We start from the raw sequence: 26,508 nt of genomic DNA on the forward strand, positions 1-26,508 counted from the left end.
CTACTCATTTTTCTGTTATTCAGCCTCCAACATCCAGGAGAGTGACAAGAGCAGTAAAAGCTTATACTGTATTTATTTGTGAAAATATTTGTCATAAGATACTTTATTCAGATCTGGCTCTGTGCTTCTGTCTATTCTGCTTCCTGTGACCCAAGCCTGGAGTCCAGGGCTTGGCTGAGCCAGCACAGCACCCTCTGGTACTGAGGATACTCCTGCTGAATCTGATGGATGATGACATTAATGGTGTGCAGCCGGTCCTGCTGTTTCTGCTGCTCCTTCTGCAGGGCTTGCTGAGTGCGGCAGAGTGGGGTATACTTCCCGTCCTTCACTGCCTGCAGATGCTTCTGACGATTCTGATAGGCCACGATTTCTGAAAGGTTCTTAGAAGAGCAACAATGAAAACTGCATTAAAGACATCTGACAATGAAAGGGAGCTAGGAGAGTAAGGAGGACTTAATTAAATGGGGGAGGAAAAGTGACTATCACATCTTGAAACGAGATTATTAAGAGGGACAGCTCAGTGAAGTCCTGTTGTAACTACTCAAATGGGCATCCCCAATGTTGAGTGTTATATATATAAATGATCACAACATAGTTTAGGGAACCTCCAAATCAGGCACATGCATAGAAGGGAAATCTTGCAAAGACAGAGCAATTCTATGAATTTTAAAAGACAAGGGAGGTCAGTCGAGTCACACAACTCCCAGAGAAAGTTCTGTCTCCCACACAGATGAACTTTGTTCTTATTGTTGAGACTTCCAGTTCTAGAGTGGAACTTGAACATGATGGTGCTCAAATACCCAGCCTGAGCTGGGTACATGTGATTTGGGATGAGGTAGGAAGGCTGTGTGGGCTGGCAGCACAGGACAATAATACATGCAGTGCCTATGTATTAAAGACACCCTACCCAACGTTTCTTGTCCTGAAGCTGCTCTATGTCTGCATCAAGGACATCTGCCTCAGCCTGCAAACTGGAGAGCTGCTGCTGCTTTTCCAGAAGGCTGATGCTGAGAGATTTCTGGGTGTTCTCCAGCTCTGTGATGGTTCTGTTGCAGTCTTGAGCGTTCTAATGAAAGGAAGGGAAGGAACCTTGAGATTCTGCCTCTGCATGCTAACTCCATTGCCAAATTATCACCTGAGAGGTTCCCCCTTTCTTGGACATTTCAAGGCTGTACTTCCTTTAGTAAGTATACTTTGTGGCCTGAAGGCTCAGGCACTCATGCTATTAGATGCCCATTAGGCACACTGGGCGTTCTAATGTTGGGCCAGGAAAGGTGACAGTCCATTGGTGTTTCATTGCATTGCTATGCAGTGAGTGTGTCTCCATGCCTGGGGCACAGTACTGCACTTTTCTTTACACTACCATGAAGAGAGGCAGATGGCACAGAATATGCACCAAGCACTTTCCTTCCAAGCACTTTGTATCCCAATCCCAAGCGATTAAAGAAAATAGGATAACTGGGGAATGAGGAGCAGTGTTGAGGGGTTTGAATAAAAGTCCCCTCAAGTTCTTCTAAGACAGAAAGTTAGTGGGTCTGGCACGTGATCCCCCTTCAGGCAATAGCAAAAAGCAGATGATCATGAGAGCTACATGAGGAAAACCATAGAATCCTGGAGACCAACATGAGTTTCACCATGGCCTATCCCCAGTGTCCTCTTCCCCACTGACACATGTCCACAGCCCTCTCCTTCTCATCTGGGAGAAAGGTTGGCTCAGTGAACCTTGCATGACATCCTCTTTGCATAGTCTGGTAGTAGGTCATAAAGCAAAGCTGATGTCAAGCAGTATCTGACATGTTTCTAATTACAAAGCGAGTGCAGAACAAATCAGTTCTTATGGCCCCTCTCTACCTGCTCACCTTTTGGGTTTCCTTGATCTTCTTCCGCAGCTCCTGTGTCTTGTGGTGGAAGTCGCTCTTGGTGAAATGTTTCTTATCCATCTTGCTCTGACCCTCCCCCCGAATCATGATGGTCTCTCTGCGGGAGACAGCAGCCTCCATATCTCGAATCATCTTCTCCTGCTGCTTTGTCAGCTGGCTGTAGCGGACCTGCCATGTGTGAGGAGAGAGAAACTCTGAAGATCCCCAGCGGGCACTAATTATATCTGATAGAAGACTTTCAGTGTGACAAATTCCAGCTGCCCAGACAGGACACATTTGACACACTGGCCTTGACAGCCCAAATCTTTCAACAAAATCATGAGCCAGGTTTGCACAGCATGGATCTGGGGGGCATCAGACTAATAACTGACTCCCTGTCCGCTTGCCCAACACAATCTTCTAAAGATTCAATGCAATCAATCTAAACGCAATAATAAGGGAAGGAGGGTAGAAGTATCCTGTGGGTGGGAGAGGAGCTTGCCTTCACAGAGAGAGAAACACTTCTCTGAATCAGTGCATTGGTGGATGTAGTATTCCATAAGTGCTGCTTTGGTTACGTACTGGGCCACCATGTAGTAAGATAAACACTATCCTGCAAGTTTCCTTCCCAGTCAGGTCTATCTTTTGCTGAGCTCCCCATTGCTAGGCTAACACAAGGAACCTGTAAAGAGGTGTAACAGCATGCTGAGCTAGTTCAATTGCTGGACAGGTCACAGGAAGACACCTATCCCTGACACTGCCAGGAATCTTAGAGACAATCCTTCCCCACCTTATCTCCTATCTACTGTTTGATGTTTCAGCATCTCCTGCAAGGCTGGGTAATCTCCTTGTGAATCTCCTCTTCCCCTCCCACCTTGGCTCACCTGCATCCTATGGATCTCTGTTCTCATGGCTCGGATCTCGCCTTGCCCTGTCTCTGAGTCCACTGCAGCACGCATCTCCTTGGCCAGCTGGATCTTTTTCTCCCATAGCATGATCTGATGCCTTCAAGGACAGAATGGGAGGGGATGCCTTTGTATGAAAAAGAAGGGGTCACCTGCCACTTGATTCCCTTGTATATATGATGTCACACTATGGACCCCCATTCTGAGTCCAAAGCTCAACAGTCCAGCAGGAAACTAAGAGTTCACTGTATGGAACATGACCCATTGGTGCTCTCAATGTGACAGTCTGTCAGGATTCCACAGGTCAGAAGTGCCATGATAATGGTAGAAGTCGGGGCTGGGATTGCAGCATAGAGGATTAATGCCAACATTTGTTAACTCAGCAGCTCTGAAAAATCAGGCCCTTTATTTAGGGGCCTACTGTGAAGTCCCAAGTTTGAGAATTTTGGATTATGTAGCTACCTTCCTCTGGACAGCCACTGGGCTTACATCACACCACTGCATACTGGGTTTTCCCCTCTCCCCCACACACTCAACACTGGCAGCCTTCTGCTGACTAGAGGCCAAACACTAAGTGAGAGTGGAGACCACATTGCTTCTCATTCATCTACGGAAACAGGCTGCTGGTGCAGCAGGATGGAGCAGTTACCGTGACTGTACCTGGCCTGCAGAAAATAAATGATTGACCCTTAACCTTCTGAGTTACAAAAAGTTACAGAACTCGTCCCACCTTCCCATCCAAGGTAAAGGGGAGCCAGGAAAGGAGCATGTCAATCTGACAGGATAGGACGGAATGCATTTTCCCCTACAGCATTAGGGCAGGAAGGATAATGCAGTTGCATGACAAGAGAGTTCAAACACTGGCAGAAAACAAGGGGTCTGGGTCTCACTCTGCTTCCACCAGGCTGTTTAGGAGTCTCTCTTTCTCCTCATGCAGTCGGTCCAGCTTCTCCTGCATCTCAATTGACTCTCTCTCTGCTGCCTAGAGTCAGGAAGCAGAAATCAACATCACTGTGTCAAACTGAGAGGCGCTGGCAGGCTCACTGCTTGCCTCTGATCTTCCTGCCCCTTTTGGCTGACAACCGTCCCCACAACACGGGTAGAATTTCTAACCCTCCTTGGCTATGTAAAGGGAATCATTGTCTCTGCACAGAAACATAATTGGGACAGCCTTTCTGTGCATAGCTGTACATTGCCATCTGGTTACAGTGTTTTGTGCCATAGGGGCAGCAGTTAGCAATCTCTGACCGTCTCCTGCAACGCAGTGCCAGTGGGAGCTCAGCAAGATTGCTGTGTGTCAGGCTGTGTCTTGGAGACGAGGAGCAACGCCTTCCCTACCTTGAGTGAGCGGACAAACTCATTCTCCATGATGGTGTTGCCATGCTGCAACTCCTCCGAGTTGTGGCTGTTCTTGTTGATTAACATGTTGAGTTTCATCAAGTCATTTGCCATGTTCCTCATGTGGCGTTCAATGTCTTTTTGCTCGTTCTTCTCCTGCTGGATTTCATCTTTCCAGGAAAGAGATGGAAAAGATTTTTAAAAGTGAAAGCAGAGAGTACTCACCAGGGCACTGGGGGGTGGGGGAGTTCTGACAGTGTAGACAAAGCTGCACTTGTTGCTACCCACTCTGAAAGTCTCCATGGACACTGACAAAGCCACAAGCCTTTCCATAAAGCCCAAATCAAATCCTTGTTTTGAAAATGGTTATGATGAAAGGACTGGGATGCTAGAATTGCTATAATCTCAGGGTTGAGCAAGTACCAGCCATCTGTTAGACAAAAGGTAACAAACATGCTGAAGGTCTAACTGATCACCATATGTGGAGTCAGGAAGTAATTTCCCCAGGTCAGATTGGCAGTGATCTTGCAGGTTTTTTGCCTTCCTCTGCAGTGTTTAGATGTGGGTCACTTGCCAGGATTATCTAGCTATATATTGTGACACCCCGACTCCCCAATATTCACCACTATCATGTAATTAGGATATGTTTCGTACAAATTATGTCTTGTGAGGTATCACTCTAAAAGTCTTCATCTTCTAGATAGTAACATCTCACTGGATTGTATGTGCTATTCTTGTGTGTGAAGTTAGGAAATTTGGCTATGTATGTGTTACTGAAACACGTCCTGAGGCTGAAAACACCCCCAAGCAGCCTTTCAGGTACAACAGTGAAAAGGCCAATGTTACTGGCTCACTGAGGAAATGCATACAAGCGCAGGGATTACCCCAGGAACTGTGTGCAATAGAAACCTCTCCGAGATAGCACTGCACAAGGGGAACTGTCTGACCCAGGTCACAGCAAAGGAGCTTTCCACCAAGTGGGGTGATGATATAAAAGGAGGAAAAATGACATAATGGGGGGACCTCACTCTCCCTGCAACAACACACCTGGAAACACCTGAGGGGCCAGGACTCAGCTGTGGGAAATGATGGACCAGGCAGGCTCAGTGGCACCCCAGTACATCAGGTGGCACCCCAGAGTGGGGGTAACCTGTCACATATCTCACTTCTTTGATGTTGTTGGGGCCTAGGGCACTGGTGCACCTCGGTCCCTCCTGTTCTCTGCCTGTGGCACATAATAGTTTAGTCTCCTGGAAGCCACAATACTTTGTTCTAATTCGGTTGCTGGGTCTAGTGTGCAGGTGCTGGGTGGTGCTGGTGGCCTGTGATACATCAGAAGTCAGACTAGATGATCTGGTAGTCCCTTCTGGCCTTTACCTTTATGACTATTTCCTAAGAACAGTAACATATCAAGATGGTCACTTGGGGTGTGATCCTGCAACCCTTCCTCTTACATAAGCAAGAGCTGCAAGATCTGGCCCTTAGCAGGGATACCAGACTGCATGAGTGGCAGAAGGTGCCTGGTTTGTAGCCCCAGAGTGCACCCAGGGATACACTGTATTGCTCATATGTGGCACTATGCTTGCAGATACTGGAAATGTTCTCTGTTGAGGGGTTCTAATATTACAAGTTATTGAACCTTCTCTCCCTTTGTTCTCTGGCAGTGCGTGCCTGCTAGTTGATTAACATTGCCAGGAGGATTGAGGGAAACACTTACTTTCACTGCGCACTTTCTTTTGTTGCATGATGGTGATCCGTTTCTTCAACATATCCAGGGAGGCCAGCTGCTCTTCCCGCTCCTGGGTCAGTTTGACCAGCTCTTTCTGCAGCCTAAGCCAGTACTTCTGCAGTGTCATCACCTCTGAGTTGTATTCATCTATTTGCTTGGTCAGCCTGTTGATCTCAACTTCCAAGGGTCCCAGTTCTTGGCCCTATAAAGGGAAGAAGTTTGGGATTAGTCAGACAGAGAGGCTACGTACAGTGGCATTCCTAGATCTTCTGGAGCTCAGCACAGGGGTGCCTGAAATGCTCATTTTGCATGTTGGTATCCAAACGCTTTTCCAGCTCATGGCTGCATCAGCAGTGCTGCTATTTGAGTTCTGGGATCATGTGAGCAGGTTTGGGTGTTGCTTCTGGTTGTACAGAACTCGTTTCTGTCATGCATAGGCAGAGAGAACTGTGTATGGCTTTCCTCTTCACCCTCCTCCACTCTCTTTCTTGTGTTTAGATTGTATGTGCACACGCTGAATGGAAGTACCTAAATGCACCAAGAAAAATCCTCATCCCATAGATTTGCTCTTAATCAATTGTTGGATTATTTCTTAAAATGACACATCGTGAATCTGGGATTTAATTTTTGCATTAAAACTAGTCATGAGCCTAAACTGGGACTTGCTCACATCATCGGCAGAATTCACCAGCCAGAACTGGAGTTATCTCCATTTACATTTAGTCTGGCCTCCCAGGAGAGGTATTGGCCAGGGCTGCTTCTTTGATAGTTTTTTAGGGATACAGACAGTAATACAAAAATCAGCATGACAGGCATTCTGAGTGCCTTGTACAGGATAGACACCTCCTCTCATTACCTCACCCATGTCTATTACCTCTACTATGCAGTTACCTTTATGAACCAAACTTGTAATCTCATCAAAGAATGAAATCAGGTTTGGGGGATTAAACTTAAGGGACGTACCCCCAACTGGGAAATCATCATCTCCATTTTCTTGTTGAACAGGTTGACGACCCCCTGCTTGCGCTCGATAAGGAGATTGCGCTTGGCGATCTCATTCTCACTGCGGTTGATCAGGTCATTGATATTTTTCATTTCCTTGTCCAGCTCAGAGAATGTCTTTTGGAGCATAGCGAGCCTGCAGTTGGTGTGAGTTGTGTCCAGAATGACCTGGGCTGTGTCATTCTCAACTTTGGAAAAATGCAGCTCCTAATAACATCATCAACAAGAAAAGCATTGTCATTCAGCAGTAATCCACAGGTCTGCAATCCTGGCAACGAAACATGGCTAAGAGAGGAGCATCTCTAGTATGTAAATAGGTCTGGGAGTCAGGAGACCTGAAGTCTATTTCCCGCTCTGTCAAATGTGCTATGGGGCTTTGGACTAGTTACTTAACCTCTCTGCGCCTCTCTTGCTCCATCAGTACAATGGGAATAATGATATTTACCTACTTTCTAGGGATGATGGGAGGCAGTAATCCTGAAGTCCTTTTTGAGGGAAGATGCTAGAGAAGGCAAAGTTTTATCATCACCATCATCACCCCTGAAGTTATTTTCCCAACCTATATGCCTCAGTTACATCTGGCCAGACAGATACAGAGATGCAAATAACTATAGAAGATCCATCTCGGAGTTGCCTGCATGTTTCACAATCAAAGGCTGCATTAACAGCTTGCCAGGAGCCCAAGGATTGCAACCGATTTATAGAAAATGGAGTAGAGTGAAGTCGCCTTAATACTGAACAGAGAAACAGGACCCATAGAAACACAAGTCTGAGCACTTGCTGCTACATTTTTGATGTGACCACTAGGTCACTCAACTCAGGATGGCAGAATTATTGCTGGAACTTTAGTCTCTGTGAGCTGCACCTCTGTATGCTGATAAAGGCAGCCAGATCGTAAAATTTCATGCTCTGTGCTTTGGTCGCCTCTGGTTCACTTCATTTAGAGAGTAGGTCTGCTGTATTCCTGTCCACATATAAGAGCATGCAGCCCTGAGTCTAAACATGCCCAGGATGCATCACTCTGTGCCACTCCCTAAGCCGAACATGAAGCCAGTACCTGCTATACAAGATGGCAGTAATATTTCTTTGGCTAAATTATATTCAGAAACCCTGCAACATGATCCTCAAAAGGCAGCTGGGGAGGGAAGAGCTCTCAGACACATCTGCACCTGGAAGGGAATTCAGAGAAGCTGCATTTTGCTTGGCAGGCCCTTCTACTTTTATGCTTAATAGGAATGTCCCCTGCCCTTTCCACAAGTCCTGAAAACTTGATTAAAGTAACAGAGATATCTCATATTTCTATAGCACCTCTCATCCTGAAGAGTCCTAAAGTATTTTACAAACTCAGCCTACAGTTTACAAGGGAGTTACTTCACTCGCCACTGAAATACAGCCACTTGTAGGGTGAAACAGCAATTTAACAGCACATGGCAACATAATGCAACAGCTTAGGAATGTAAGTAAAGAAGAATCCCAGCCATTTGAAACTGTACGAGAAATTTAATAAGGCAAAGGGAATGACCCAAGATAGAATATGGCTAGAATGCTACAGTCAGGGACAAAGCCGTGTCCTCCTGGCAGTAGCTGGAGCACTAGGAACACAGGGAATGTGATGGAGCTTGCTTTAGATGGGGGTTCCTTTTTTTTTGGCAAGGAAGGCTATCTACTGGTGGCAATGGCCTTTGGGCCATGCTTGTAGTATCCTGGAGGGAATAAACACAGAATGTGTCTCTCTCTCCTGAATGTCAGCTACGATCAGTCACACAGAAGCAGATGCCATACCAGATCCAGCTTTCTCTTATGAAGTTTAGCAGCCAGTTGCGAAAAATATTTTGCTGCTTTGCTGGACATCTGCTGATCCTGAAGCTTTGCCACGATCTGATTCTCCAACTCCTGTCTGGCTTCAGTCTCTTTCTCTATTTCTTTACTGATGGCCTGCAGCTCATTCATCCGAGCAGCTCGGCCCTGAGAGGAAAGACACGGAAACAGGGCTGTTCAAAAGCACGGGCTGTTGGGATTTGGGGAAAGTGGATTGAAATCTACAGGTGACAAAATATCAATGTCTGATTAAAAAAGCCTCTTGTCCATGGGTATCTGGTCTCACCGAGTTGGCCCTGCTGAGGGCTTGCTCTGTCTCATGCAGCGTGCGGGTGTAGGTGCTGTATTCAACTTTCAGGGCATCCTGTTTAGCCGTGCACTGGGCAATCAGCTTCTTGCTCATGTTGCCATCATTCTCCGAGCGGTTCAAGATGCTGGCAAGCAGCTCATTTCTCTCTTCCTCCTTCATGACTGACTTCTTGTAGACTTGGATCTCTGTCTCTAAGGACTTGAGCTGGTGCTTGGACTGCCTGCAAGGGCAAGGAGAAGACAGGAGAGTATCATGGGGATTGATTTATGCACTGGATAGTCAACTCCAAACTCCTGCTTTCAAACAGGCTGCTGCAGATATGGGTAAGTGAAGAGCAAGAAATCAGACAAGTTCATTCAGCACTGGGACTATCCGTGTTCATTAAAATCACCCTACTGGAAATAAAACTAATGCACCTAATTTTTTGGATAATTTTGAATAGCTGCTTGTGCTCTAGATCTCCCAGTCCTGTTATAATGCAGTTCAGGAGATGAGTCCTCAGGGCTTGATCTCAGCCCAAAACTCCCAGGGCCAGTTCAGATGGGAACACACAACTACTGGGGCCTCAGCTCTAGGAGTGAGAGGATAGAGGCTCCCTGCATGGCTCTCTAGCACCATGCTCCAATTGGCCCAGAAGGGACACTGAGGTGAGGAACTGCCTTCAGTCCTGCCTGACCAAAAGGACAGGCATAACCTAGATTCTGTTGGGGAAGGGGTCCTTTCAGGTCCTCAGGTACCCGTTTGTATTGGAACAGGTATGCTCTTTTTCATAGTATTTCACCCCTTCTTTCCGCCAAGCCCATGCTTTGATGACCCAACTGTTATTGGTGGCATCATGTCATTTCTTTGCCAATAGGCTACATTCTAGAGGATGTCCTTATGAGAAGGGTGAAGGAGACCACAGCCTGGATACACTGGGAATGGATGGGTCACCATGCTGGAAAGTTACACTTAGGAGAGAGAAAGCAAAGAAGATGCCAGTATATGCAGAGAAGCAGGCAGCTCTCTCACTTATGGGGAGTTGGAGGAGGTGGGAATCACAGATTGCAGCAGCTGAGAAGCGAGTATTCTTCTTCTCTGCTTAGAGTGAACTACTTCAGCAAAGCTGTATTCTCAGTGTGTGATTGTGAGAAAGACATCATACACATTTACAACAGACGGTACCTAGCTGACTGCATGAAAACTAACCAATTTTGTCACAGTTTAAACATATTTTGTATATCATCAGGAGTATTTTAATATACATTTAGTACATTTTATGAAATACTTTACCACATACTGTGTGAAAAATATATTCTGTTTCTGGGCGGATTCTATCCAGCTGATGAGTGCCTGGAAGTAATTAACTCAGTGACAGTATTTCTCTCATCTGTCCTGATCTTCTGTTGAATTCCTCACTAATTTCTCCCTCCACAGTCATATGGATGCAAGTCATGCATCTCTGCAGTTAAAACAAACTGCTTGCAATCCCAATAGTCACCCACAGGCTTGTGATAAATAAAATAATATTTCACAAAGTTCCTCTCTACCTTCACCTAGCTGCTGAGCACTTAGCTGCTGGATGAACAGCTGGGTTACAGCTGGCTGACCTTTCAATCTTAATGGGATCCAAATACTCAGCAACAAATTCCATTTTATTTCCACTTCCATTCCATGTTTTAACACCGCCTCCTCACGATGGTATCTGAGTACCCTGAGTTGGGGATATAACGTATTCCATTTCAGAAGCCCTCTCTGCTTCCCAAGTTCAGCCAGCCATCACCTGTCCACTGCCATACAATGTCTTCCCACAGGCACATTTCATTACACAGGTACCAAGCTACTGAAACTAGCGGAATAACCAACATCATAGTCATGATGGAGCCTTACAAGTGGCTGGCAGAGGTGGGTGTTTGACAATGGAAACACGTCTCCCAACCCTGATGTAGAGATTGAGGGAAAGCAGACAGTGTCTCCCTTCCTGCAGTGTGAATGTGACAACACAGAGCTCTTGGCAGATGGATGGAGAAACCAAAAGTCAAAAGGAAATGTGTCTATAGAAAATGAATTTATTTCAGTTCTTCTCCCTATTCTCCTCAGGAAATCAGAGTAGAAAAATATTTTGCTGATTCATGCTCCATTGGGCAAGTTTTAGGGCTAAAGAAAGAATGCACATTCCCTTCAGCACCAAAGGTCGAGATTTCCTGAGGAATGGATTCTTGCCGAATGTCACCAAATCATGACTGCAAATTATCTAGGTAAATCTTTCCTGATGCCTCTTCTTTTGTCCTGGGAAGTCCTGCAAGGGATAGAGTGAAATGCAAACCAGAGAACTCTGCCTAGTTATCTATTTCATACCTCTGAAGGAAGATCATACTGTGAAGGGAGAAAACACTAACAAAAAATGATGCTCCTGACCATAATGACCCTTTGCCTTTCTAAGCTCTTCAGAAGAACAGATTTATTCTTCACTGTACATACTGTACATACTGTACATACAATGCTATATTAACAATAACCTTGATAGCACTCTTTTCTCTCTTAGAACAACTCCCATCCAAAGTGTAGCTATTCTTTTTGTTGGCCCACTTTCAGATGCTATACCTTAGTGCCTCCTGCATGGCAGAGTAGGCTTCATCTCGTCGCTTCATCCCAGTCAAACTGCTATCCCACTGATGCATCAGTTGCTTCTTCTCCATATTAATAGTTTGTATCTCCATACAAGCCTGCAGAGAGACACCACTCTGATACTGAATCATCACTGGGCTGGGGTCTTACACCTGCATTCCATCCTCATTGCTCACTTCATTTCACAATACAGCTGGGAAGAAACAGCTCAAAATATTCATGCTTTGTCTTCTTTTGTTTTCCTACATCCCCTGCCCTTTCTTTGGCTCTTTGTACTTTTACCCTTTTAGAGCAAGTGAATTAAACACATTGGCTTACATCATTGGTCCCCAACCTTTTTGTCTGGCGGGCGCCAGACGAAGGACTGTGGCGGCGGTGGAGCATCCGCCGAAATGCCGCTGAATTTCTGCAGCGTTTCGGCGGCGACGCCTTTCAATGATGTCACTTGTCGGCAGCAAGTGGCGTCATCGAGAGGCGTTGCTGCCAAATTTCTGTGGCATTTTGGCAGCGACGCCTCTCAATGACGTCACTTGTCAGCGGCAAGCGGTGTCATCGAGAGGCGTCACTACCGAATTTCTGCAGTGTTTTGGCGGCGACACCTCTCAATGACATCAATTGTCGGCGGCAAATGGCATCATCGAGAGGCGTTGCCACCGAAACACTGCAGAAATTCGGTGGCATTTCGGTGGATTCTTGACCGCCGGCCAGGATGTGGGCACATTTAGATGCCCCCACAGGCGCTATGGCGCCCGCGGGCACCGCATTGGGGACCCCGGCTTATGTCTTGTTTTCAGCAAAAAGAACGAGGAGTACTTGTGTCACCTTAGAGAAAAACAAATTTATTTCAGCATAAGCTTTCATGGGCTAAAACCCACTTCATTAGATGCATGCAGTGGAAAATACAGTAGGAAGATATATATATATATCTATATCTATATCTATATCTATAGATATAGATATAGATATATAGATATACACACAGACACAGAGAACATGAAAAAATGGGGGTTGCCATACCAACTCTAATGAGACTAATCAATTAAGGTGAGCTATTATCAGCAGGAGAAAAAAAACTTTTGTAGTGATAATCAGGATGGCCCGTTTCAAACAGCTGACGAGAAGGTGTGAGTAGCAGTAGGGGAAAAATTAGCATGGGGAAATAGTTTTTAGTTTGTATAATGACCCATCCACTCCCGGTCTTTAATCAAGCCTAATTTAATGGTGTCCAGCCATTACACAAACTAAAAACTATTTCTCCATGCTAATTTTTCGCCTACTGTTACTCACACCTTCTTGTCAGCTGTTTGAAACGGGCCATCCTGATTATCACTACAACAGTTTTTTTTCTCCTGCTGATAACAGCCCACCTTAATTGATTAGTCTTGTTAGAGTTGGTATGGCAACCCCCATTTTTTCATGTTCTCTGTATTTATATATCTTCCGAATGTATTTTCCACTGCATGCATCCAATTAAGTGGGTTTTAGCCCACAAAAGCTTATGCCCAAATAAATTTGTTAGTCTCTAAGGTGCCACAAGTACTCCTGTTCTTTTTGCTGATACAGACTAACATGGCTACCACTCTGAATCTTGTTTCAGTTACTCTAACGACTTCACTGTAACCAAAAGTGCAATTTATATCATTATGTACATGAACATTTTTTGCAACATTAAGGTCACAGACAAAACTTGCAGAAATGAAAGGAAATGCAAAAGTCAAGGCCCCAACAGCAACATTAACTCAGCCTTGTCTCACATCCTGTGTGTCTTATGGGATACAATTTACAATGTACTGTAAATGGTAATATATTAAGCTACAGATTTAACATGAAAATCCAGACTAGAAAAGGTGTATTGTGCTAGCAGAGTTGGATCAGTGCATCTGTGCAGCGTATTGTGATGGTAGCACTATACAGCTATTATTTACACTGCGGTAACACCTAGGTGTAAAGTTAAATATAATTACTATGTAATACTTGGATATTGTGCTACTCTGATGTACTGGAGAAAGACATGTAATTAATATGTAGGAAAATGGATGTCAGAGATTGGACCTGGCATGGAGTTACTCTGCTGAAGACTCATCCTATCAGTCACACCCGATGGGTCTGATTAGCTCCAGTCCAGGAGCACAGAAGGGATGTGTGTCTCTCTCCAAGGTAAAGGAACTAAGGGGGTGAGACAGGAGGTCTTGCATGGGGGAAACCCTATGAACAGCCAACTCAGGATAAGCTTTATTTGTTGTTGTTCTTAAGAACACAGGAAACCCTTTATTCACACAAAGGGCAGGGGTGTGAGATTTTGGACTCAAACCCAGGGTGTGTGTACTGTGTTATGTGCAGGTTGGAGGACGCTGCCCCAACACAAAATGTAATATTAACCACACATGAAAAATATTGTCATCACTTACCTCACTCACTGCTTTTCGTGTTATTTTTGTGTCTTCAGCCTGGGCAATAAATTGAGCTTCATACAGACCGATCTGTTCCTGCAGTTCATTGAACTTCCTTGTTAAGCGGTCTACAAGCAGATCCTACAGAAATCAGACTACAACAGATCAGCATAAATACTGCAAACAATCCCAACCCTGACAACATGAATTCACCCAGAATCCCATGGGGGAAGCAGGGTCAAGTGAGGGTGTTGCGTTAGATGTGATGGCTATCAGATCTTCACCATCCTCACTAGTGGGTGCAGTGCCATGGGACGACAGTCATCTCCCTCTCTGCTGAGAGGTTAAGATTGCTCAGTACATTGCACCACTCTGCAGAGGATTCATTTTCATTTAGTCTATTTATATTAGTCAGTCTCATATCAAGGAAGAGCGTCAGGTCCAAAATGTCACCTAACTTCTATCTATCTAGGTTATTATACTGTGCCCGTCACCATGGCATCTGACTATCTTAAAAGGTAATAATTTAGAAGAAAATGCCCTCTAAATAGCTATCAAAAATCCACACTCCATTGCCACTGTTCACATACTCCTACAATATTTATTCTGCTGCAAGAGGCAGCCATCTAACCAGCAGAGGAAGCATGAGTTAAAATGAACGGGTCAGCTATATTTTGTGTTGCAAAATCACTTTCAGAATAATCCCCCTGGGGCTTGAAAATAAGGTTTCTCCTCACTAAACCTCACCTTCCTTCTTTGCATGTCTGGATACTAGGTTGTTACTATAGAGTTGCTCAAAGAAGTTGTGCTGTGTTTTGTGATTTTTTTTTTGCTGTCAGGAAGGTTTCTGGGATTTTTTTTTTTTAAATTTAGACGGAAAAATAGGCGAACAGAATGTTGGGAATCATTAGGAAAGGGATAGATAATAATAGAGAAAATATCATACTGCCTCTATGTAAATCCATGGTACGCCCACACCTTGAATACTGTGTGCAGATGTGGTCGCCCCATCTCAAAAAAGATATATTGGAATTGAAAAAGGTTCAGAAAAGGGCAAAAAAAATGATTGGGGTATGGAACAGCTGCCATATGAGGAAAGATTAATGAAACTGGGACTTTTCAGCTTGGAAAAGAGACGATTAAGTGAGGGAATATGATAGAGGTCTATACAATCATGACTGGTGTGGAGAAAGTAAATAAGGAAGTGTTATTTACTCCTTCTTATAACACAATAACTAGGGGTCACCACATGAAATTAATAGGCAGCAGGTTTAAAACAAACAAAAGGATGCATTTTTTCACACAGTGCACAGTCAACCTGTGGAACTCCTTGCCAGAGGATGCTGTGAAGGCTAAGGCTATAACAGGGGTCAAAAAAGAACTAGATAAGTTCCTGGAGGATAGGTCTATGAGTGGCTATTAGCCAGGATGGGTAGGGATGGTTTCCCTAGCCTCTGTTTGTCAGAAGCTGGGAATGGGCAACAGGAATGGATCACTTGATGATTCCCTGTTAACTTTATTCCCTCTGGGGCACCTGGCATTGGTCACTGTAGGAAGACAGGATACTGGGCTAGATGGACCTTTGGTCTGACCCAGTGTGGCCATTCTCATGTTCTTATGAATGATTTGATTTAGAAAACACACATCTAAGGAACTACCTGGTATTTGCAAACAAATACCATCTAAGAATGGAAGAGGGCAGACCACATTTTGTACCAATCTTCCTAGAATATGTTCTTTTAGCATTCTGTATGACAAGACAACATTTCCCCAAGGGACTCTGAACTCCAATGACATAATTCACAGCCTCTTTGTCAGACTCGATATTTGCCTTTTACCTGTTTTTTCTTCTCCACTTCAGCCTGGTTCCTGTCTGCCTCAGCCTTCTTCACTGCCCGTTTCATCACAGAGATGTCGTCACGCACATCCTGGTCCATGTTCTGCATATAGAACAGACGCAGGGCCAGGTTTTCCACCTCGGTCTGCATTACAGAAACTGGGGAGATAGGTGGAAAGGTTAGTTACAGAAGAGGATTTCTGCAGCATGTACCATACCAGAGCTAAAAGAGAAAGAAATTAGGATGTGGACAGAGCAAAACCCCTAAAAAATCCACCCAAGTCATATGACCCTCTCTAAGGTGGGCATGGACATCAGTTCCTGGAGCAGAATTCCTGGGGAGAAATTGCCCAAGAGACCTGGTAAGTGCCCTCAATTCCCAGTATATCCTGTATCTCCACAATACTGAAATAGCCCAGCTAAATTCATTTCCTTGACTGTAAGGGGCTGCCATGCAGAAGACCGTCATCTGATGCACCAGGCTGTCTAATCGACTAAGGATCTGCAATCTCCACCAAAGCCACAACAGTCCCAGGCAGAGGCCTCAGACCAGTACAAATAGCCAAATGGTGGGAAATGAGTTGTGTTGAATATTGGAAAGCCATTGGAACAACTTACCAAATGTCCTGATGAATTCTCCCTCACTGGCAATTTTTAAATCAAGAATGGATGTTTTTCTGGGAATAGGAATGATGGAATGGATCACTTGATCAAGTATGGATCACCTGATGATTACCTTTTCTGTTCACTCCCTCTGGGGCACCTGGCATTGGCCACTGTCGAAAGACAGGATACTGGGCAAGATGGATGTGTGGCCGTTCTTATGTTCCAAGAGATCTGCTCTAGGAATTCTTTTGGGGAAGTTCTCTGGCCTGTGCTATACAGGAGATCAGGTTACATGATCACAATGTGGCCTTAGAATCTATGAAAACCTATTTGCTAGGAATGGCCTTTGTTCAAAGGAACCCCTTAAAGGGACAGAAAAGCATTTTTCTTATGACAAAGATGGAGGGTATGCTTGGGTTGATCTTTTCAGTCAGCGAGCTATTCCTGAATGCTTGGGCTGATGTTCTTCAAACCATTGTTTGATTTACGCTCAACCTCGTTCGTCCTTACGTGACTAAAATAAGGAAAGACTATGCAAGAGCACCTCAGTCACCTTTCTTGCGTTCATCCTCAGTGCTCTGACATGTTTTCTTGTACAAATGTCTGATGTCCTGCAGCTCCTCCTCGAGCTGCCGACGCACCATGGCTATCTGAGAATATCGGTCCTGGTTCTTCTCCAGTTCCATCTGTAGCCGGGCCAGCTGCTGCTGGACCCCATAAAGGACCATTCCCAGCTCCTCCCTCTGCACCTTACCCTGTTTTGTGGCCACCGTCTGCAGACACAAGAGGAGATGGGTCAATTCACACCAATTTGGACAGGGCTGGAATGCGGTGGGAAATCGACGGAAGACTACTATACCAGCTCCCGAAGCTCCATGGTCACTTTTAACATCTGTTTACTAAGGTAATTCTTTAGGGCAGCTTGGAATCTTCTCATCAGGGGCTAGAGAGGGAAGGAAGATGATGATAGCATCCTTATAACACCTGCATGAATAAGTTATCAAGGAACATGTGTCAGGTATGTATAACACGACATTTTCACCTCTGGAGACTTGGGTTCCTGTCCTGAGCAGGCTGCAAGTGAAATAGGTTATGCAGACTCAGCCTTGAGCCTAGTGGACATTTGTTCATATCATAAAACTACCACCTAGTTTGGCATCACTAGTCGTTTCTGTTTAGGAGAGGCCCAGAGTCTTTGGAGCTCACAAGTAAAATGAATGACAAAGCTGTGCGAAGGGAAGCTTGCACAGCACTTGCCCACCAGCTATAGGTCCTTCATTTTCATGAGAACTGAAGTTCACCAGATTTTGTCATTGCTCTAACTTGCGACTCTAACTTACTACAGAGGGAGCAGATACCATACAGGAGTCAGAACTTTTGTAAAAAGGATGTATAACATATTTAACCTAGAATGCAGCTAAACCATGGCCCAATTTGCCTCCCAGTTTTCATGGAACTCTCAATACCAGTGACAAGTCTTGAATTTGGACTTTTCTTACATGTTCCGGGTCCAAGACAATGAGCTGTATTTCCTCCTCTGTTTCCTCACTGCCCTCTATTTCAGCTTGCTCATCTGCATAATGTCGACTTTCATTCTCTTCCTCACTGCCAAGCCTGCTGAGGTGCCGGTTAAACTGCTGAAACGCAGAGTCTGAATACGGAGAGGAGATGGCTACTCCAATGTCACCTGAGAATTCAGTGCATTTTAAGGCATTTTAAGATTAGCAGATGTCCTGATGGGGGAAAAAGTACCTAACAGAGCCAGCTTTCTTTGGAATTTTAGATTGCCTCACACTATCACTAGCACACAGAAAATAAATCATAATGAAAATATACAGTAATTCTAACAGTGAGGAGGAAAGTTATTATGGAAAAGATTTAAGAACAGGCTTAGTAGTAGCATCATACAGAGGCTAAACATAAGAATTAAGGCTTGTCTAAATGGAGACACGCAAAAAAATTAATCTGAATTAAAGGTGTGAATTTAAAGTGTGAATTAAAATAAACCAAATTAAGGCCACTTTAATTCTGAATAAGAGTGTCCACATGAGGGCTTAATGTTATTTAATTAATACACTTTAAATTCACACCTTTAGTTAATTCAAATTAATTTTTCTGAGTTCCCTGTGTAGACAAGCCTTTAGATTCGATAGTGTATGTCCAAATAGATTCACATTTATTGGGAGAGGAGAAAAAACTGGATATTGTATTTGAAAGCTGGCTGCAAGGATAGTATGATTAGTAAGACACTGACTGATACCTGACTCAGCATGAATCTCCATGTGCACTGATAATGCAGACCTCTGGGTGCTAGCTTCTGAGGACGTGCGGGACTTGGTCCAGCTGTCTATCACTGGCTGCTCCATGTCAGGCAGTTTGGGAGGAAGATTATCCACTTCCACTTGGTCTGAGGAAACCTCTTCGAATTTTTCCTGGAACATAAAGGCCATCATATAAAATCAGGGCTGTAAAAGGAGCTTCATTTTAACAGTTTGCTACTAAAATTCTGCTTATCTTTGTCATCACAAGAGAGAAACAATGTAGAAAAATAGTTAGCTATAAAAACAGTCTTGCTGCTTCCTGAGGAAGCTGGAAAGCAATTAAAAGGCTCTAAAGCTTTCCGACTGATATACCAGCAAGGCTGTATCACTCATGGTGATGGGCACTTTAGAAATGCATGCAATAATAAACTTGAATTTTGTAAACAGTTTTTTATCCACCATAGCTGGTTACCAATTGTCTCCTTTCCAATTAGTCTCTCTCATGCATGGTGTGTGTTTACAGTATTAGATTTGCTTCGACAATTTGGGAATGTAATGTCACAATGTAGGTTTCGTGAATGAGATGCTCCCCTGGTTTAAATTCATAACTAATCACCTTTCCAAAGGTTACCTCAGAGACCACCTGCTCCATGGCCCCTGCAACCTCCTTCTCCGTGGCCCCTGTGACCTCCTGCTCCATGGCCCCCGAGACCTCCTTCTCTGTGGTTTCTGAGACCTCCTTCTCTGTGGCTCCCGAGACCTCCTGCTCCATGGCCCCTGCAACCTCCTTCTCCATGGCCCCCGCAATCTCCTGCTCCATGGCTCCTGAGACCTCCTGCTCCGTGGCCCCCATGACCTCCTGCTCCATGGCCCCTGAGATCTCCTGCTCCATGGCCCCTGAGACCTCTTGCTCTTTAGGGATGAGTCTCTCTCCTGGGTCCTCTGTAAGCACAGCCTCTCCCTCTTCCTTGTCATCACTGTTCTCTGGCTGCATTCCCTAGCACAGATCAAAACCAGAAAGTAGAACACAACAAAACAATATTATAATGGTCCATGTTCTTTACTAAGGACTATTACTACAGTGCTTTACAGCTGCTTTGCAGTGTCAGTGCACAGGAAATGACTCTAATCTGACCACATTTAGTATAACAGCAGCTCCTGCTAGGACTACAGTGGCTAAGGCCCTGTCAAAATTTCCATGAGAAATTTTTAATTTCCCATAGTTGTAACGCAGAAGTGAAGAATCTCTCTTTAGATTTTACCGAAGAAGGTAGTTGTCAAAGTCACATATACCCGAACAAATCGCTTCGTTTTCTGTCTGTCTCTTTTCAGACTGTTCCTTTTAACTAATGCTGTAAGTCACTAGGTTCTAATATCTTAGGATTCTATTAATGTAATTAGATATTACCATTATGTCTCAGATTGTTGCCCAGGCCTTTGTTATCACAAAACGAGACGATTACAGTGTGCTATATCCGAGGATACACCTTAGAGCCATCCTAGACTGGAGCTGGTGCAGAACACAGTGGCTCACTTACCAAGTGGGGCATCTTACTGGAAGCAAGTGAAGCTCCAGGATTTGCACTGGCTGCCTGTTGATCTCCGAGTGGAATTTCAGGTGTGGATTATGACTTATAAAGCCCTAAATAGCTTGGGACCAGTCTGTCTGAGGGATCGCCTCTTTCCCTGGGCCAAACTTCCACAGCAGCTGTGATCAGCAAGGTGCCCAAGCTGGGTCCCTCTGGTTATGAAGAGGTGGCAGCTGGCAGGGCATTTTCTTTTGAGTGTTCAGGACTATGGAACTTGCTCTCCCCTTGGTCCAAAATAGCCCAAACATGGTGACCATCTGGGCCCACCGAAAAAGACACCTGTCTGACAGGTTGTTTCGGAGAGGACATTCTTCCCAGAACTATGAAGGATTGTTTTGTAGGTGGCTGGCTAGCTGAGTTCCGGTTTGAATGATTATTTTAGCACTGCTGGGATTTTGTTGTACTATTAATTATGTATTAGGGTACTTAGAGCCTTGGATAGATGCAACCTAATTACTCTTACAAATAGATAATCTACTTAAACAGTTAGGGCCTGATTGTCATAACTGCTTAGTGCCTGCAGTTTACATTGACTTTCACTGGCCTCAAAGATACTCAGTACTTCTGAAAATCAGGTCCTTGAAGTGGTTTTGAAAATAAGAGAAAACAAATAGGAGGATTCTTATGTGGACTGAGACAGCCCAGTAAAATGTCTAGGGTGAAATATCGTTTAGTCCAGAACATAAATATGAATAATCTGTACATTCTATCTCCCCCAATAAAATCATATTTAAATTTATTTTGCTGCAGTCAATTTATTATGTATATTTGTAACATTGTAAACTATATATTTGCAATGAGCCTGTTGTACTTCAAATAATCAGTGTCTCCTATTTTGAACATGGATTGTGGACGTAAATTCTTTAATCACTGTATCACAGTAATGAGCACTCAGATTTCCATAATACCAGAATACGACTCTTAGGGCCAAGTCCTGCAAATTCCCAAGCACCAAGATGCTTGAGGTCATCACTTTAATAAGGTTAGCGGCTGCTCAGCACCTCACAGGATGAGGCCCTTACTAAATAAGAAAGCTCCATGCAGAGATTTATCTTTATTTACAATGAGAACTTTGACAATGAAAAAGCAAAACCTATATTCAGTGGGAAACTCAACTTTCACCCAATAGACACAAGCTTCTCTCCAACATCCACTGATCAGACAGGATCAGAGCACGTGAACCAGTTTCCCCATTGATAAATTGGGGATAATGATGTTTATCTTTCCTTTAAAAGTGCTCCAAGATCTACAGATGAAAAGTGCTGTGTCAGAGATGAGTAAGAGCTAAGTTTTACAAGACTCTCCAGGAAACTGGAATGTAGCCAAATTAAGCTTCCCATGACCCCCCTTTTATGTCCCCAATAAGATGGCAATAATTTTCTCAATTTTTTGCTACACTGGAATTGCTTTGTTAATGATCTGTGATGTCAAAGCATTGGACTGATTGTTCTGTAGATACCACGCTTTCCTAGGAAGAATTCATAAACATCCACCTCTACAGTCGGAGGCTTTGGGGACTCAGGTGCATTGTGCTCTGCTGGGCTGAGTTCCATTCCTGGCTCCTTTGCTGAAACACCGTCTGCCTCTTCCTTTCTGTTATGGCTGCTCTCTGGGTGCACCACCTAGCATACAGCAGAAAACAACATTGTAACAACTGACTGTCTCCAATCAAAGTTCCCCATTATGTACTGTATACTACTACACAGCACTTTACATCTAGTGTAAGGAAATGCTCTTAATATTGAAGCATCTGCTAGTGCTGCAGATGTTAGAGATGTGGTAGTAAACCCTTAAATTCCTCCCAGACTCTACAGAGATTTTTAAAAATGGCTTGGTTGTTTTAAAATGTAGCACAAAAAGAAAAACCCTAACCCAAAAGCAACTTGAAATGATTATAAAAATTCAACATCAAAGTCCATAACTCAAACTCCGTGAAGTCCTATTCTGTGTTTTGTCTTGCTTAAGATTATGAATTGACTTGTTTGCAGACACAATATTTCCCAATAAATGTTAGAATTTTCTTTAGGAGAAGACCACTCTGACTATTAAACATATTATACCAATAGATGATCACAATTTCTCAGATGGAGGAAGTTTCTGTATTCACAATTTTTGAAAATTTGGAGGATATTTTTAGTGTCTTTAACTATTTTAATGTTTTTCTGGCTCCAAAGTAAATGTGTTCCCACACATCTTTTGTACATCCTATTAGTAAAGTGATAGGTACAAAAAAAAATCCCAAAAGAATCACAGAAATGTAAGGCTGGAAGGGACTTTAAAAGGTCATCAGTTTAACCCTTGCCCTGCGGCAGGACCTAGACTATCCCTGACAGTTGTTTGTCTAACCTGTTCTTAAAATCCTCCAATGGGGATTCTCCCTCAGTAACGTATTCCGGTACTAAACTATCCTTATAGTTAGAAATTTTTCCAAAATCTGATCTGAATATTCTAGTTAATCCTTTTCAGGACAAAGGCACTCTGATCTCTAACATTTCTTGGGGAAATGTTTCTCTCCGTGTCTTGAAGTTTTTGTTTTTTGAATGTTTTGTTTCAACATTTCTTGGGAAATCCAATATTTCAATATTAGTTGCAGTTCTAGTGAACCCACCCACATAATATCTGGGCACCAAAATATGCACTAATTCCCATGTGATTCTAATTCCAAAGGTGCATAAAGTCCTTCATATTTGCAACTTTACCGCATTGCCTTCTGGATGCAGCTCCTCCTCCTCCTCTTCTGAAATTTGTCCAACATCTGATTCAGGGCTTAATTAAATTGAACAAAATTATTGAACAATTTTAAGCAGAATAACAATGTAGAAAGATGAAAAGCTTGGCTTTAGGTCAAATATTATATTACTGCTACCTCCTGGAGCATTAACAGGGATCAGAACCAAATGCAGGAGTTTGTAAACATACAGAACCTAACGCCATCAGGAACACTTGCATGGTCTGTTTCAGTGTGAATGAAGACAGTTTATTACTTGGATTTGCTGTGTTTGCAACACAGTAACTGCAGGGTTGTGCAAGTGCCTGAGAACCAGAAACGGACATGGACTGAATACAGATGGAATGCTGGTGCAGCTGGAGAAGACAGAGTCTGGAAGAGAGCTAGGATTTGGGGGCTGGGGCTGGGGCTGGTCTGGAAAGGGAAGGGAAGGATCCTCCTTCCTTGTCCCTTTCCCTCACTGGCTCTTTTCCCCATCGGGGGGGAGGATGATGAGGGGCTGGAGGAAGGAGGGAGGAGGATAATGAGGGTTGGGAGGAAGAAGGGGGAGGATGATGAGGGGCTGGAGGGAGCAGGGAGGGAGGAGGGGGAGGGTGATGAGGGTTGGGAGGAAGGGGGGAGGATGATGAGGGGCTGGAGGGGACAGGGAGGAAGGAGGGGGAGGATGATGAGGGTTGGGAGGAAGACGGGGGAGGATGATGAGGGGCTGGAGGGAGCAGGGAGAGAGGAGGAGGGAGGATAATGAGTGTTGGGAGGAAGGGGGGAGGATGATGAGAGTTGGGAGGATGATGTGGGGCTGGAGAAAGGAGGGGGACGAATGATGAGGGTTGGGAGGAAGAAGGGGGAGGATGATGAGGGGCTGGAGGGAGCAGGGAGGGAGGAGGAGGGAGGATAATGAGTGTTGGGAGGAAGGGGGGAGGATGATGAGAGTTGGGAGGATGATGTGGGGCTGGAGAAAGGAGGGGGACGAATGATGAGGGTTGGGAGGAAGAAGGGGGAGGATGATGAGGGGCTGGAGGGAGAAGGGAGGGAGGAGGAGGGAGGATAATGAGTGTTGGGAGGAAGAGGGGAGGATGAGGAAGGGACAGGGAGGAAGGAGGGGGGAGGATGATGAGGGTTGGGAGGAAGGAGGGGGGAGGATGATGAGGGTTGGGAGGAAGGAAGGGGTAGATGATGAGGGGCTGGAGGGGACAGGGAGGAAGGAGGGGGGAGGATGATGAGGAGCTGGAGGCAGGAGTGGTGCCAGGGTTTTTGGCGCCCTAGGCGGGGGTCCTTCCACCCTCCTGGTCTTCAGGGCACTTCGGTGGCGAGTCCCGGAGCGAGTGAAGGACCCGCCGCAGAATTGCTGCCGAAGACCCGAAGCGCGGAAGGACCCCCCCGCCACCGAATTGCCGCCGAGGTTGGCAAAATGCCGCCCCCACAAATCCTGGTGCCCTAGGCGACCGCCTAGGCCGCCTAAATGGAAGCGCCAGCCCTGACTGGAGGAAAGGGGGGAGGATGATGAGGGGCTGGAGGGGGAGGGAGGAAGGAGGAGGGAGGATAATGAGGGTTGGGAGGAAGGGGGGAGGATGATGAGGGGCTGGAGGGAGGAGGGAGGGAGGAGGGGGGAGGATGATGAGGGTTGGGAGGAAGGAGGAAGGACATGGGAGGATGATGAGGGGCTGGAGGGGGAGGGAGGAAGGAGGGGGAGGATGATGAGGGGCTGGAGGAAGGAGGGGGAGGATGATGAGGGTTGGGAGGAAGGAGGGGCGGATGATGAGGGGCTGGAGGGGGAGGGAGGAAGGAGGAGGAGGATGAGGGTTGGGAGGAAGGAGGGGGGAGGATGATGAGGGTTGGGAGGAAGGGGGGAGGATGATGAGGGGCTGGAGGGGGAGGGAGGAAGGAGGGGGGAGGAGGATGATGATGAGGGGCTGGAGGGGGAGGGAGGAAGGAGGAGGAGGATGAGGGTTGGGAGGAAGGAGGGGGGAGGAGGAGGAGGATGAGGGGCTGGAGGGGGAGGGAGGAAGGAGGGGAAGGATGATGAGGGGCTGGAGGAAGGAGGGGGAGGGGGAGGATGATGAGGGTTGGGAGGAAGGAGGATGATGAGGGGCTGGAGGGAGGGGGGAGGGGGAGGATGATGAGGGTTGGGAGGAAGGAGGAAGGAGGGGGAGGATGATGAGGGGCTGGAGGGGGAGGGAGGAAGGAGGGGGAGGATGATGAGGGGCTGGAGGGGGAGGGAGGAAGGAGGGGGGAGGGGGAAGATGATGAGGGGCTGGAGGAAGGAGGGGGGAGGAGGAGGATGAGGGGCTGGAGGGGGGACGGAGAGGATGATGAGGGGCTGGAGGGGGAGGGAGGAAGGAGGGGGGAGGGGGAGGATGATGAGGGTTGGGAGGAAGGACATGGGAGGATGATGAGGGGCTGGAGGGGGAGGGAGGAAGGAGGGGGAGGATGAGGGGCTGGGGAGAGGATCGGGGGCGGGGCCGGCACAGGTCCTCCCGCGCGGGGCCATTTGGGGCTCGTCCCTGTCGCTCACCCGCTGCCCGGCTCCACCGGCTCCATCTTCTCGTTGCCAGGCGACACCATCAACATCCGGGATCCGGGAGGTACCACGGGGGAGGGGGAAGCTGGACTGAACCATCTGTTCCCAGGCGGGAGTCAGTTGCCGCAGAGCAGCGGGGCGGGTCTCCTCCTCCCCCCCACCCCCGCCGTGGCTCCTGCTGGGGAGGGGAGGGCAGAGCCCCGCGGTGCGCGGGCGATGATGGGGGAATTCAATTTGTTACAATTTTAGGGCAAAGTCATCAATGGGCGCAAAGTGCGCCCAGCAGAGCCAGCCCGCTCCCGCTGCCGCTGCCACACCGTCAACATGTGACCCAGCCACCCCGGCGTACACCAGGGGCAGCCGGGCCACGTGCCTTGCGGCCTGGGTCTCTGCTCCTGTACAATGGAGCTCAGGGGAGTCAGCTCAGCCGGTAACTTGGCTCTTCACGGCACCAGCTTCCGCCCGCTGTAGACGAGAGCGGGGACTCCCCGGTCAAGGAGACGCAGGGTCCCTGCAGGAGGAGATGGGGGAAGAGTGCGCACGGTAACGGAGTCTGTGCTGGGTGGGAGCGGACCAGAATCCCCCCCGCACCCGAAATATCGGGCTTGACATCAGTGAAACAGAGTGACCTGTGCCGAAAGAGGCCCGCTCATTCATAGCTGCAGGAACTAGGGGCGCCCCTGCAGCCCCCCCCCCCGCTTGCAGTGCTCTGCGCTGTACTCAGGGTTTGCAGTTTGGGTCAGTGGCTCTCAGCCTCCACGACACACACACTAGCACGTGCTCTGGCACCTCTGCCTGCCTGAGCCGCTGATGGGCAGGGGAAAGCGGGGTCCCTCTTGCCGCGGAAGTGGAACAGACGCCGGAAGTAGGAGGCGTGGCGCGTGTGCTCCAGGTCCCCGGCTCTCGCTGAGCCCTGCGGGACGAAGCCCGGTGACCCCCGAGCGGAGCACGCCCCCTTCCCTCGCGCCGGTCCGGGAGGGGGCGGGGCTGCGTGACTGGGGGCGGGGCTTC

General features: G+C 46.4%; 1 protein-coding gene across 5 annotated transcripts; it reads right to left on the reverse strand.

The window, feature by feature from the left end:
- Positions 1 to 54: 54 nt before the first annotated feature.
- CCDC40 (coiled-coil domain containing 40) lies at positions 55 to 26,459 on the reverse strand. 5 transcript variants are annotated; one of them, XM_030534023.1, is made up of 22 exons: positions 25,492 to 26,456; positions 22,951 to 23,017; positions 21,745 to 21,873; positions 19,399 to 19,659; positions 19,279 to 19,326; positions 18,662 to 18,833; positions 17,901 to 18,088; positions 17,261 to 17,344; positions 16,955 to 17,174; positions 15,797 to 15,954; positions 13,977 to 14,099; positions 11,545 to 11,666; positions 8,938 to 9,181; positions 8,616 to 8,798; positions 6,795 to 7,040; positions 5,820 to 6,033; positions 4,103 to 4,272; positions 3,655 to 3,746; positions 2,744 to 2,864; positions 1,860 to 2,048; positions 908 to 1,066; positions 55 to 380 (listed from the first exon to the last, which is right to left on the reverse strand). In XM_030534023.1, the coding sequence occupies exons 1-22, from the start codon at positions 25,545 to 25,547 to the stop codon at positions 132 to 134; spliced, it is 3,495 nt and encodes a 1,164-aa protein (XP_030389883.1). In that variant the 5' UTR covers positions 25,548 to 26,456; the 3' UTR covers positions 55 to 131. The 5 variants fall into 5 exon arrangements, with proteins under 5 accessions (XP_030389883.1, XP_030389882.1, XP_030389881.1 ...); XM_030534022.1 differs by having other exon boundaries at positions 17,901 to 18,052; positions 19,279 to 19,659; XM_030534021.1 differs by having other exon boundaries at positions 19,279 to 19,659.
- Positions 26,460 to 26,508: the final 49 nt, after the last annotated feature.

Source organism: Gopherus evgoodei, chromosome 15 (assembly GCF_007399415.2).
Source record: "Gopherus evgoodei ecotype Sinaloan lineage chromosome 15, rGopEvg1_v1.p, whole genome shotgun sequence".
Lineage (NCBI taxonomy): Eukaryota > Metazoa > Chordata > Testudines > Testudinidae > Gopherus > Gopherus evgoodei.

What these genes read in the sequence shown, in the direction of transcription:
- CCDC40 (XM_030534021.1), bottom strand. Translation starts at nt 25,547, where the DNA reads ATGTTGATGGTGTCGCCTGGCAACGAGAAGATGGAGCCGGTGGAGCCG. An exon ending in GCCATGCAGGAGGCACTAAG is followed by an intron (nt 9,182 to 11,544) that starts GTATAGCATCTG and finishes TTGCCCTTGCAG; the next exon opens with GCAGTCCAAGCACCAGCTCA. An exon ending in AGATCAAGGAAACCCAAAAG is followed by an intron (nt 1,067 to 1,859) that starts GTGAGCAGGTAG and finishes TCCTTTCATTAG; the next exon opens with AACGCTCAAGACTGCAACAG.